Source organism: Aplidium turbinatum, chromosome 15 (assembly GCF_918807975.1).
Source record: "Aplidium turbinatum chromosome 15, kaAplTurb1.1, whole genome shotgun sequence".
NCBI lineage: Eukaryota > Metazoa > Chordata > Ascidiacea > Aplousobranchia > Polyclinidae > Aplidium > Aplidium turbinatum.
Genome location: NC_137486.1, coordinates 16,873,147 through 16,885,593, shown reverse-complemented (window position 1 = coordinate 16,885,593; position 12,447 = coordinate 16,873,147). Strand labels below are relative to the sequence as shown.

Genomic DNA, 12,447 nt, shown 5'->3' with positions numbered 1-12,447 from the left:
TGCCATTCTAAAAGTAGCGTCTGCTTCCTTATTGCCACAATGATTGAAACCATCAGCTTGTTTGAATGTGCACGTGCGACCTCAATCGTTGTTAAATTAAGCATTTAAATTAACATGCAAACGATTTTTATTGCGGTGATTTTTAAGCTGTCATTAAAGCAAATTCTATTTATTTTACGTAAATTAACATCAATGCAACGTCATCTGTCTTCCCAGGTTCGTGCATATCTCCTCTCCCAGCGTTCGCTATGTTTGGGAAACGTCACAAAGCCGCTAACCAATGAAACACCGTCTAGTGACTCTACCCCTGCAACCAGCACTGAAGCCAACGCTCAGAAACGTAACTAGGATGCTTTTGTCGTATTGTGTTGTTTCCAAGCCCTTATATCAGTGGTTCTTAACTTTTTTTCTTGCACTATCTTGAAATCACCAACCAGTTCTCGCACCTCTTCCTAGAATGGCTGAAAAGTAATAGTCGCCTACAATATTCAGAATATTAGGTAAAAGCCCGCTAAACAAGCAAAGTTTCTAACGCCATTCCATAACTAACCCCGATGGTTTAGCATTCGCACACCCTTGAGAGGTGCGTGCACCTCCTGTTAAGTACCCCTGCCCTGTATGCACACGAGATCAACTCGTAGAATCGATCAACTAACAGTCGTTCAGCTTCCAAAAACATTGTGGACGACGCCAGTGTGTGAAATAAAAAGGAGTAAATGAGCCGTTTCTTGACCTTGGCTTTGCCTTTTAATCAAGACAAGTTGTTGCTGGTGTCACCTGTTAGTTGATTACATGATTTAAATGAAAACCAGACGGGATCAATTTTTGCATTTTAAGCTGATGGTTCTGTCAATTTCTTTGCTTTATTTCAAGATAGTGCTTAGGGTTTTATACAGAAAATGTATTAAAAGCGCCTTTACCTAAGCGTGACTAGGTATGGGTTTGTTCCGCCAATCACTTCAACAAACCTTCAGCACATATGATGACGTCAGAGTCATAACCCCACCGAAACCTTGTTGAACTACATAAAGGGAAAGAACATTAAATGTTATTAATATTACAAAAAAGTATTTAATGCCAAGCAAAGGCCAAGCACAGCAAATTACTTCAAATTCAGTCACGAAAAACTTTTACAGGCTGTTTCACCCTTGTGGGAAATTACGTTTAGCTAAAAGTATTTTCTGCTGGTGATTCTTAATTTGTTATTTCCGTTTACGTTCCAGGTTATCGCTTCTTCAATCCTCGATTCCATCCCGAGAAGCGTTTCAACCTTCAAAGTAAAAAGAATGAAGGTGAGCTGAAGGCGTTGGGAAGTTAAAACAAAGGCCCAGTGACCGAGTCGCCTTTGCACAAATTGATTGTTTTTGCAGCTCCGTAATCTTGAACTATCCCCATTCGAACAAAATGCACTGCACTAGCTAATCGTAATAAGTAGCCTGTTGCGTTTATGTCTAATTCATTTCTTTATTTCATCTAGTTTAAAATTTATCCTACATTTTCTTCTATCTGCAGTTGATATTTTATTTAATTTTTTTCAACAAAACTGATAAGAAGGTATTTTGAATATAGAATATTGCCACCGTTTGTCTTGCCTTCCATTTGCAGAAGCCGACAAAAGCAAAGACTCCTACACACGACTGTGTCTGTCAGTGATAGAGAAAGCGGCGTTTCTTCTCATTGGAGTCGCCCCTGCGCTTGCACAGAGCGAAAACGCTGAAACTGGTGAGAGCTTTATTATTGCCTTGTTTGTGGATACCAATGTGCTGGCATCAATCGAACACCTCAATCAACAAAACTTGTCTTTTTTTACGTCGTTTCAACATCTGTGGATGTTGAAATTATGAATAAACTACAACTTTTTCTGACCTATTAATAGCAAGGTATTCCACAGATCACAAAATGTCTATTGTGTACTATTGATGCACCGTTAAGCCAATTTTCGTGACCACATTCAGGCATGCCTTTGAGTGTCTTGCCAAAGACACAGCCACATGCTCTTGAGCGGTGTCGAACCGGCGCCCTTTCGAGTGCCGTAGCAGGGCTCTCACTACTCGGCAATTTGTTGAATTAATGTAAAAATAATTTTATAAATAGAGATTGTTTTTTTTTTCATCATAATTGAAGCAAATCTTTAAAATCTTTGAAATGTTTCGAAACAAATTGACAGATTCGATTTCGAACATTTTCGAATCAATGTAAAAAGCGACTGATTTGCTGAAAATTGAATGAGGCTGTTCACCAGGCATTAAATTAAATGATATGAGATGTTCTACTGGTGCAAATTAAGCTAAACTATCACAAGATGTATACAGTGACAATCTGCTTTTATTCCGACGTTTCGTCAATCAGACACGACTGACTTCTTCAGGGGGGCTAGACCAGGTAGTGACTACCTGTCTAGCATGGCAAAACACAGGACATATTGCTGAAAACAACTAAACATGCAAAATGAAAATTCAACTTCTGGACAAAAACTTATCGCGCGCAAAGTTTGAAATAAGTTAGAAAAAAGAGGGGACTTAATTGCGGTCAACAAGAAACTTAAATAACAACAAGATAGGAGAGTGAACGGCATGAGTCATGAATCGAGTTTTGTACGCACTACTGCACAGTTTTACAATCAGCATAAAACCAATTTAAAAAAACGTCAAATCAACACTTACAATAGTTTTTGGTAGATAGCGGGAAAAGAGATGCCATCATTGCGATTCATTACATGAGGCTTTTGATTGATGAACCAACTTTCAGAAAACATTCGCTTTTTATAATCACTTTCAACTTTTAGAATTTTAGAATTGCTCCAAGTTATTTTATGATCTGAAGTTATGGCATGCATGCAAGGAGCAGAATGTTCAGGGCGTTGATATTTGAAAGCTCTTTTGTGTTCATTAATGCGAGATTTGAGATCTCGTTTTGTTTGGCCAACATAAATTAAATTGCAATCATCACAAGAAACTTGGTACACTAAACCTGAGATTTCGCTTTGATTCAAGGGGTCTTTTAAAGACGGCAAAAATTCACTTATTGTCAAGAAAGGTTTCAAAGCGACTTTTACACCAATTTCATTTAAGATACGCCGAATTTTTTCAGAAACTCCCTTTTTTTTAAATTGGTTTTATGCTGATTGTAAAACTGTGCAGTAGTGCGTACAAAACTCGATTCATGACTCATGCCGTTCACTCTCCTATCTTGTTGTTATTTAAGTTTCTTGTTGACCGCAATTAAGTCCCCTCTTTTTTCTAACTTATTTCAAACTTTGCGCGCGATAAGTTTTTGTCCAGAAGTTGAATTTTCATTTTGCATGTTTAGTTGTTTTCAGCAATATGTCCTGTGTTTTGCCATGCTAGACAGGTAGTCACTACCTGGTCTAGCCCCCTGAAGAAGTCAGTCGTGTCTGATTGACGAAACGTCGGAATAAAAGCAGATTGTCACTGTATACATCTTGTGATAGTTTAGCTTAATTTGCACCAGTAGAACATCTCATATCATTTAAGCGACTGATTTGTTGTCTGGAAAGTCACAAATCGTCAACAGCGCTTATCTCGAACGCTTCTTCTGATCCTATGTATGACTTTGTTGTTGTCGACATCTCATTGTGACAAAAACAAAATCGTCATTCAGAGCCAGCGTCCAATCTGAGCCTACGAATGCCATCCCAAGTCAATGCCAGTCCTCAACATGACGTCTCCTCTGTCTCATCAGAAGAGAGGATTCTAGTGGGAACACCAAAAGGATCGTTATCTGAAGGCATTCTGTCACAGCTATCTGGTCAGGGTAGGTACATCATAAGTTCATTCTTTAGTTCAAGACGTTTAAGCAATTTTGAGCCGCAATTTGTGAAAGTGTTGTGTTGAAAAATCGTCTTCCATTCTGAATCACTCCACAATCTTGGTTGCGCCCCCGCTAGATGATTGTGATATTGTCACATCCTAGTGTTGTGTAGTTTTGTCTTACATTTGCAAACTAAATTCTTTAAACAAAAGCGTATAAACAGATACGATGTTCTACAACTTCGTGACTCAATCTTTTTGACATCTAAATTCAGTTTAATAAGTTGTATAATTGCAATGCAAGTTAATATTTAGCTGATAACATGACTAATGACTATTGAATCAAGCACGTTTGACATTACAGGCGGTAGAGAAACGGCTGCTGGGAGCAGATCGCAGCAGAGTACCATGGAAAGAAGCGTGGAACTGAATGACTCTCAACCACACGGAAAGTATGGAAGATATTTATTGAGGATATTGTTTATTGTTCATAAAAAGATGTTTGAAAAACTGCATAAAGTAAAAAAAAAACTGGAACAGCGCAATAAGGAATTGCTGTGTCCGTGCGTTTAGTTCATTAAGAAGACCAGGCTTTGCAATTCGATCGATTGTTTATTGGAATCTTTATCCTCGTGCTAAGAAAGCTTCGTTTCTAGCACTAGTTGCAACGTTCATCTGATGAAAGTGAACTTCGAAAACTTAATCCTGGCAGTTCCGCATACTTATAGAAGCTTTGAACCACTGTCGTAGGCTTAGTTATCGGGGTCTGCTACTATTCGGTGATTCCGATTCGGTGAATCCGATTCGGTGAGTTCCTAACTCCTGACCCCTAACCCTAACCTCTAACCCCTAACCTTTAAACGGCAATGATAATTAGGCTACGGTACCCGATAATTAAAAAAAAATTCAAAAAATCACCGAATGGGGAATCGGACTCACCGAATTGGACTCACCGAATCGGACTCACCGAATCGGACTCACCGAATCGGACTCACCGAAACGGGCCATTCCGTAGTTATCGAGGTTGACAGAGTGAAGTTTCCGCTTGAAATTGTGGCATGTCTGTCGAATAAAACCGGTATGGATTTGTTGTTAATTTTAAAAACGTTTCTTCTAGAATCTGCCTGGCTGTTTTGCAATTCTGCTGCGTCGAGGCTGATGTCGAAGCTTCATCGCCATCTAGCAGTGACAACTCACCGGTCTTCAGTGCCAAGTGTTCGATCAACTGTTTGTCTTTGGCCAAAGCAATGGATTCCCAGCAACAAAGAGCCAAAGTACGTTAACAACAATGCCAAGTACTGGTACTGGATTTAGAAAATGAAACTCATCATCGCACGTTAACAGCAAGTGCCTTTTAAAGTCACGTCATTGACGACTTGCTTTATTTAGTGAATTGTTGTAAAATCGAACCGAATAATGATGAAAAATATGACTTACCATGTTTTGACGGATTGTCGAAATATAAAACGTGAAAAATGGCCAATGTGGTGTTTTACCTTTATCTTTTAACAACATAGCATGATCTCAAAAGCACATAAGTTCATCTAATTGATGTGCACAAACGATTGAGTAATAGCAATGCTTGAAACAGTGCAGTAAAAGCTTTTTCGTTAAAGAGCTTAGTTTTCTGCTCAGTGGCGACCTCTCGACCAACAGATCGATCATTTTCACATTGATTCAACAAAAAAGATTGATTTGTTGGTTGGTCAACCTATGACTTTGTGCTTCAGGACCGTATATTTGCCCTGCGCGAAATTTGGCGGCTTCTCAAGTCAAACACCGACCAAGAAAGCAAGTTTGGGAAGTTGCTCCCGTCAGCGTACTTCCAATTGATGGTGGGATGCTTTGGCCTAGCCACTATTAAACCACTCACAAGGGAACACATGACCACCGGGTTGGTACTTTTGCATTCAAAATTATCCATAGTATTACTGCTGTTTGATTGAACCAGTTAAGTGGCACATTTTAAGACTTTTTTGCTATTTTTGGGTTTTTATTGGGTGAAGAGAAAACGGAGGGTGGTGAAGTTTTCCTTTTCTGACAATAGTGCTTTCAACGTTGATACAGATTTGTTAATATTTTCTTGCCCATCCAAAGCGTTTGTTTCTCAAAATGTCTACGTCGGGGTACGTCGCTCATCTTTGTGAATCTAGCAAAAGAAGATCTTATTTATTATATGGATTAATTTTTTGACAGATGAAATGTCATTTGCTTTACCTACAATGGCATTGGATTACATTAACTCTAAGGCTTGTACATATTGATGAACTAATATTTTAACCATTTCCGCCAAATGCAGAATGCTCGAGACAGACAAGGGCACAACCTCAGCTTGCAAAGCCGATCAAGACCAAATCCGAGATCTCATGAATTCAATTCGAGATATTTTGTACAGCAACATCATGTCTATTAGCGTATGTAAAAGCTCAAGTAAGTGCCAACACTAATAATAATTAATGATATATTTTTCAACAACAACAATTGGTCGTAAGATAGCGTTACCCAAACAGTAAATCAGTCGCTTTTTGCATTGATTCAACGTCTACTCTACAACCTTGAATCAATGTAAAAAAAAACGACTGATTTGCTGTCTTGGTAGTAACAATGACGCTTTAATCTTATTGTGTTGTTTCCAAGCCCATTTTCATTGTTCCTTAGCCCTTAATGTTTTCACAGTTGTTGTTTCCAAACTCTACACAATTAATAATTTTGACTCAGTTTTTGCGTTTCATCTGTTTGGATTTTATTTAAAAATCACACAACAAAATAGACGTTACATAATGTTATCTCATCGTAAGACCGACTGATGTTCAAAATTGTGAGTGAATAGATAGTGATTAACTGACAGTATTCTGCCTCCTTCGTTTTCAGTTTTCTTTCGAATGCTGTCATTAAGTAGCACATATCAACTAACAAGCCGTCTTTATACATCTTTTCAACGTCTTGGACTGTTATTGTGTTGAATATAGTGATTTACATATGCAGTGCAAAAGCATATTTCATAGCCAATGCTCACAATAAATTTGACAATAATACTTTAGCGAGAATAAGCGTCAAATATTTAGCATCAATACGTCAATTTTGCGTCAAATTTGTATAGTCAAACCGTTGCAATATTGTTACATACTGGGAAAAATTACTTCGTTTGGTTACGTGTTTATTTGCGTTGAGCACGTTCCGTTACCATGTCAATGCGTCAACTTTGCGTAAATACTTAAACGTCAAACCTTTGTTATGTTGTTGTAGACTGGAAAGAATTACGTCTGTTGGTTACGTCTTTATTTGCGCTGGGTACGTTCCGTTACCACGCTCATGACCTTTCCATCGTCAGCACTGACGCTCTCCGCTCGCTCGTTCAATTATGCGACTCCGGCAAGACGCTATCTCTTGGCGTTGGACAGGAGTCGCTCTTTCATTGGTTCAGCTCCTCCAGTTGTCATAACAAACTCGTTGCCATGACAAAGATCGTGGCTAGCAACTTGTTTCGATCGCTTGCAGCTTCAACCAGGTAGGAAGTGTTGCCGCTGATACACTGATTTTTCACGGATTTCGGTATCCCCTGCCGTGTTTACTTTCCAATCAGCATATGAGTTATTTTTTACATTGATTCAACGCTGAACCAATGTAAAAATTAGCTGATTTCTGGCTAGACTTAACTCGACAAAGTTTTTTTACCCTCGCGTGCAATTTCGTTAAACGTTAATCGATGTCTTGTTTTGTAGTTCTAACCTAAAACTTTGGCATGTTATTGGATCATCTTTAAACTATGTTGCGTACATTTAGCTTGCACATCGACCGCATCAACGAGTCATTTGCTGATGAAGTTGTTGCCGTTTTGTTGTCCATTATCAAAACTCTGTTCCACTCCCTCGGTGGCCAAGACTTTGGTATGGAACCACAAAAGGCTGCTTGCGATCCCTGGAACGTAGAAAAGGTTTCCGTTCCAAAAAGGTACGCATCGTATTGGTGTTGTCATATGATCTGAGTTCCCAAAACTGCTACTGGATTTATGTCTTATTCTTATGCAGACAACGAGGAAGTTTGCGCAAGAACCTGGAGAACTCTCTAGGAGATAATTTGGTCTTCGTCCGCTTGTTACTTTCCAGTGACACCATGTGCCGCATGCTTGCCACCAGACCCTGGATTGGAATGTTACTTGGAATAGCCGGACAGCTAAACACCAATGGTAAGCTTCGGATAACAAATAATCAAGTTCAATTTGCGTCTTTGTTATAACAAATTGTATTACATGTTGCATTTTTATGGATGCAACATCGAATCAACTGCTTTCACTTTTTTATATGCTTTAAGTGTCCCGCGAAGACATTGCCACGTATTCTTCCGCGGCGTCGAACCGACGTTGTCGTGCTCTCTCTCTCACCACTGCCACGCAGCCGACCAAAACGAACAACGTCGCTAACCCCAACTTTGATGGAACAAATGCATACTGGCAGTCGACTGTGATAAGTCGGAAGCTTTACTTCACTGTTGACGTAATAAGTCTCAACAGTGTACGTTAATTAAACATAACCAACTGCACAAAAGATAGACATGATTGAGCAAATAATCAGCTTTGAATATATAATTTAGTTTCGAACTTGTACTCGAGTGATCACAAAGTTGTTGCGTGAGGTCTATTCGAAGTACTTTTTGTAGGTACGTTTGTGATTGCAAGCCTACGAACTCGTTTGCTTGCCATTCATCTACTTCAAGCCATCCTTCCCAGTTTGTATGAAGATATTGTGGCAAGGTAAAATGATCTTTTGTAACAGCTAATAGTTCCATTTTGTGATTAGATACACTTCTTTTAACTTAAAAGGTAGTAAGAACTGCATTTTATATCCTCGTACCTTCTAGAAGTATTTCTTGTGAAATCACTTTTGGCTAAAGCAATGTTCTCTGGAATCATGAGCAGTTGCCAGGGAAAATTAAACGAAGTGTAATTATCTGTACGGTACTTGTTTTAAGCATAATTAATTATCTTGTTCAGTATTATATCAAACAATCTTTATAGCCTACTCTTTAATCGTTACATGAGTTCCTTCAATTTAGCATTACGGTACATAGATTTTTTTTCATGCACTGAATATAACTTGTGTTTTTAATCGAGTATGAAAACTAGATCTGCGGCCTTGTGTAATGTTCAAATGGGATGGCGCAGGGGTTAAGGTGCCCGCTTCCCAATCATCCGACCCTGGTTCGACACCTAACCTGGTTGTTGAAAACACCACTTAAATTGGGTGAGCGTAATTTCTGAAGGAAAAGCGGCCGAGTGGAAGGAACTGATTTTTCTACTCTTGTTAGCGCCGTAGGCTTAGCATAATGATAATCTTATCTTCTCGCCTCTTGATGCTTGAAATCAAGTATGGGACCACTTTCACTCTTTTTACCTTGCAGTGACGTAATGTCAAAGGTGGTGTGTTGTCTCTTTCAAATCATTGCACATTCGCATTGGATTGCTTTGCCAGCCATTGAGAAGCAACAGTGCTTTGAAGGGAAGCTAGAATGCGACCAGGAAGAACTGAAGGTGTGTATTAGCCGTAAATAAGACTTAGGATGAATCTTGTTCGGGGGTGGCAAGCTACTAAGATTACAGCTTGCGATTGGGCTCGGAGAGAGAATTGCGAGCTCTGATAGTTCGATTCGGAAAGCGGCCTCCCATTCTACATTCCCATTTCCGTTCAACATCTACAGATGCTAGTTCAATGTAAAACTGCTTGATATGTTCGGCAGTGATGGCGGTAGTGCATTTTAGTATTACTTTTCATTTTTTTGTTTTTTTCCGTTGAATTCAGTTCAATTAAATTCTTTTATTGTGTGGTTATTATTAACACCAGGGCCGTGTGAGCACCATCTCTTATCCCCCCGATATCCACTAGTGGGCTCCTATCTTTAGTGATTGCTCTTAAAAATAGGACCAGAAAGCGTTTAGGGCGCAAACTCTTAAGGATTTTCTATAAACAAATAGTTAATAGGCTATGCCGACAATGCAGCAGCGGATCTGAAGAAAGTTAGGGAAGGACCAGAGTTCAAATGACTTGCCCACTAGAAAATTTTGACAAAGATATTCTTCTTTTGGTCACTTTTTATGCTTTTTGATTTTTAGGAACAATATTTCTTTTTTATCAAGATGCACACTTTGTATGTAACCAAACTTTTCAAATTAAAATTGGATTGAGGTAGAAGTTTTGTTTAAAATTTAAGTCAGCCTACCATATCAAAAAATTGTATTCACAACCACAGAAGGATTTCAATAATTCATTTCTTGAAAGTTTGTATAGTCTAGTGTGGTGTCGCCTTTAAGAACTTAGAAAATTTACCTGAACTGATAGCATTTCACTTCATAACCTATCTCGATTCACATTGGAATTTATCAATTTAATTATTAATTAACGGGGCTATTTCAGTGAGCATTGTTAACTTCGAAATATTGCATCATTTTGTTAGTTTGTTTGGATACAAACAACTTTTTTTTTGGGGGGGGGGCGGTTAACCCGGCCCTAATTACCACAGCTGCTTGGACGTACAACTACGTTAATATTACGTAAATTGCAGCAAATGAACAGCGAAGAAGAGCTGTACGACGAGTCGCAACTGAACGAGCAAGATCTTCTGACGTTTGCGAACGATTTCTACTTCGACACTGAGAAGTGCGTTTGTTCGTCTGTGAGAGACCAACACACCCTGGTGCACTCTAGCGGTGGACGTGGTTACGGAATGCTCATCAACGGAATCTCCCGCGGCTGCTACAAATGGAAGGTGAGGCCTTTGCGGCAGATTATCGGTTTTGGTGGCGTAGTGGTATTGCGTCCTGTTAGAGTTTAATAGGGCACGGGTTCGACACTCTACGAAGTCACTTTTCCAAAAATATAAGAGACTTATAGTGACATCGCATGTAACTGAATGTGTAAGGTTGGGTATTTTTCGTTTTAACAAACCCGCACAACTTTACTTGCTCCACCAACATGTCAGTCATTTTTACATTGCCAAAGTTTTCCTACTCGAATAAGTTTACTTTGAGCTCTGCTGGGTCATTTTATAAGATCTCTCACAAAGAAACTTAGTAACGTCTATAATTACGTTTTTGTTCATGTTTTTGCTTTTCTTCAATGCACGAACCTCTATAGCACAGATTGGGAAACACCTCCAACTTTTGCGTCATTTTATTATCTTTTTCTTCAGTAACTAGCCTACTTGTAAATTTATACAAGAATGCCACCTATCTTGATTGGTGCTTCATCTTTCTCAGTTCCACATTCTGAACGAAAACCAGGGCAATGAAGGAACGTGCGTTGGGATATCTCATTATCCTGTCAACGATTTCAGCCACCGTTCAACTTCGGACATGTGGCTCTACAGGGCTTACAGGTGACTATAGTATTGTCGACAATTTTGCAGTATTTTATTAAATGGGATGGCGCAGCGGATACGGCGCCCACTATCCAACCTTGCAAACCTGGTTCGACACCCGGTTTAAGCTAGTTGTTAAAAAACCCGGTTCACCTCTATCCAGGGTGTAATCAATTGGGGGGGGGGGGCGTAATGCTGAAGGAAAGGTGGCTAAAAGAAAGGAACTGGCCAACCTACTTTTAGTGCGGAAGGCTCAGTGTATTGAGAACCTAATCGTCTTGCCGAGTGTTTGGAATCAGGTTTGAGATCTTCTTTATCTTATTAAAGAGACGACACACAATAGATTTTTTGTTTCTTACCAATTGTTTTTGTCTTTGCTTCTCGTCGCAGCGGTAACCTATACCACAGCGGTGAATACAATCATCAGTTCAGTAGCTACAGCAAAGGTGACGTCATAACTTGCGTAATGGACGCCGGAGAGCGAACATTGAGCTTCGGTTTGAACGGGGCTTCCCCTGAAATCGCCTTCCGCGATATTGACACGTCACGTGAACTTTACCCGTGTGTGATGTTCTACAGCAGCAACTTCGGTGAACAAGTCAAGATATCAGACTTCCAGGTTGGTTGTAGCCTTGTGGTTAGCACGTTCAGCTCCTATGCTAGAAACTCGGGTTCGATTCCAGTGTCGAGCAGTCGCCGCGTTATTTATCTTGCTGCGGTGCGTAACAGTTGTTTTTGGAAGTTTTTAAGTTATAAAGGAATAGAACGGCCTCCTTCCTACGCCGAAACCTTCAACTAATTCTTTCACTGTCAGATTTCTTAAAGATTGTATCCTATTTGGAAAATTTTTGGCGTTACAAGTTGATAGGACTGATGTTAAAGCATAGTTTTTAAAAACTAGTTGGATAGTACCAAATGTGAAAGTGACTCATAACGATTGCGAAGACAGTCTAGCGAAAAATTTGTAGCAATGAACCACTCTCCATCTTTATGTATTACTTTTTGTCAACTTTAATCTTTATCTTTCTCGTCTCTCATCAGAGTCTTGGGAGCGGACAGAACCTTTCAGTTGGCGACCCGATGTGCTCCACCGAGCACGGCACTATCTCACAAGCTTGCGTGCAGTTGCTATGCGACCTCCACGCTTCGAAAGGCACACAGTGGCATGACGTCATTACTGATGAAGTCATCAGAAGGTTGAATAAGATGCCGGACTTGTTGAAGGAATCGGAATGCTTATCCGTTGAGAATTGCTCAAGTAAGTATTTTCCGGAAGCCCATACCCAAACATCACAGCATAACCCAATACAGCTTACAGCAAATTGCC

The 12,447-nt window shown here is 39.6% G+C and overlaps 1 protein-coding gene across 1 annotated transcript in view; it reads left to right on the top strand.

Annotated features, from left to right (window-relative positions):
- The window catches only part of LOC145784513 (putative E3 ubiquitin-protein ligase HERC1), a 61,191-nt gene that overhangs the window by 21,920 nt on the left and 26,824 nt on the right, over positions 1 to 12,447 (top strand). Inside the window, exons 28-44 of the mRNA XM_082596346.1 lie at positions 217 to 340; positions 1,224 to 1,292; positions 1,606 to 1,722; positions 3,622 to 3,774; positions 4,135 to 4,222; positions 4,888 to 5,044; positions 5,501 to 5,664; positions 6,070 to 6,200; positions 7,017 to 7,278; positions 7,554 to 7,721; positions 7,799 to 7,956; positions 8,427 to 8,520; positions 9,168 to 9,297; positions 10,326 to 10,529; positions 11,020 to 11,138; positions 11,511 to 11,739; positions 12,162 to 12,378. Of these exons, the coding sequence (XP_082452472.1) occupies positions 217 to 340; positions 1,224 to 1,292; positions 1,606 to 1,722; positions 3,622 to 3,774; positions 4,135 to 4,222; positions 4,888 to 5,044; positions 5,501 to 5,664; positions 6,070 to 6,200; positions 7,017 to 7,278; positions 7,554 to 7,721; positions 7,799 to 7,956; positions 8,427 to 8,520; positions 9,168 to 9,297; positions 10,326 to 10,529; positions 11,020 to 11,138; positions 11,511 to 11,739; positions 12,162 to 12,378 (2,584 nt within the window). The remainder of the gene's footprint in view (positions 1 to 216; positions 341 to 1,223; positions 1,293 to 1,605; positions 1,723 to 3,621; positions 3,775 to 4,134; positions 4,223 to 4,887; positions 5,045 to 5,500; positions 5,665 to 6,069; positions 6,201 to 7,016; positions 7,279 to 7,553; positions 7,722 to 7,798; positions 7,957 to 8,426; positions 8,521 to 9,167; positions 9,298 to 10,325; positions 10,530 to 11,019; positions 11,139 to 11,510; positions 11,740 to 12,161; positions 12,379 to 12,447) is intronic.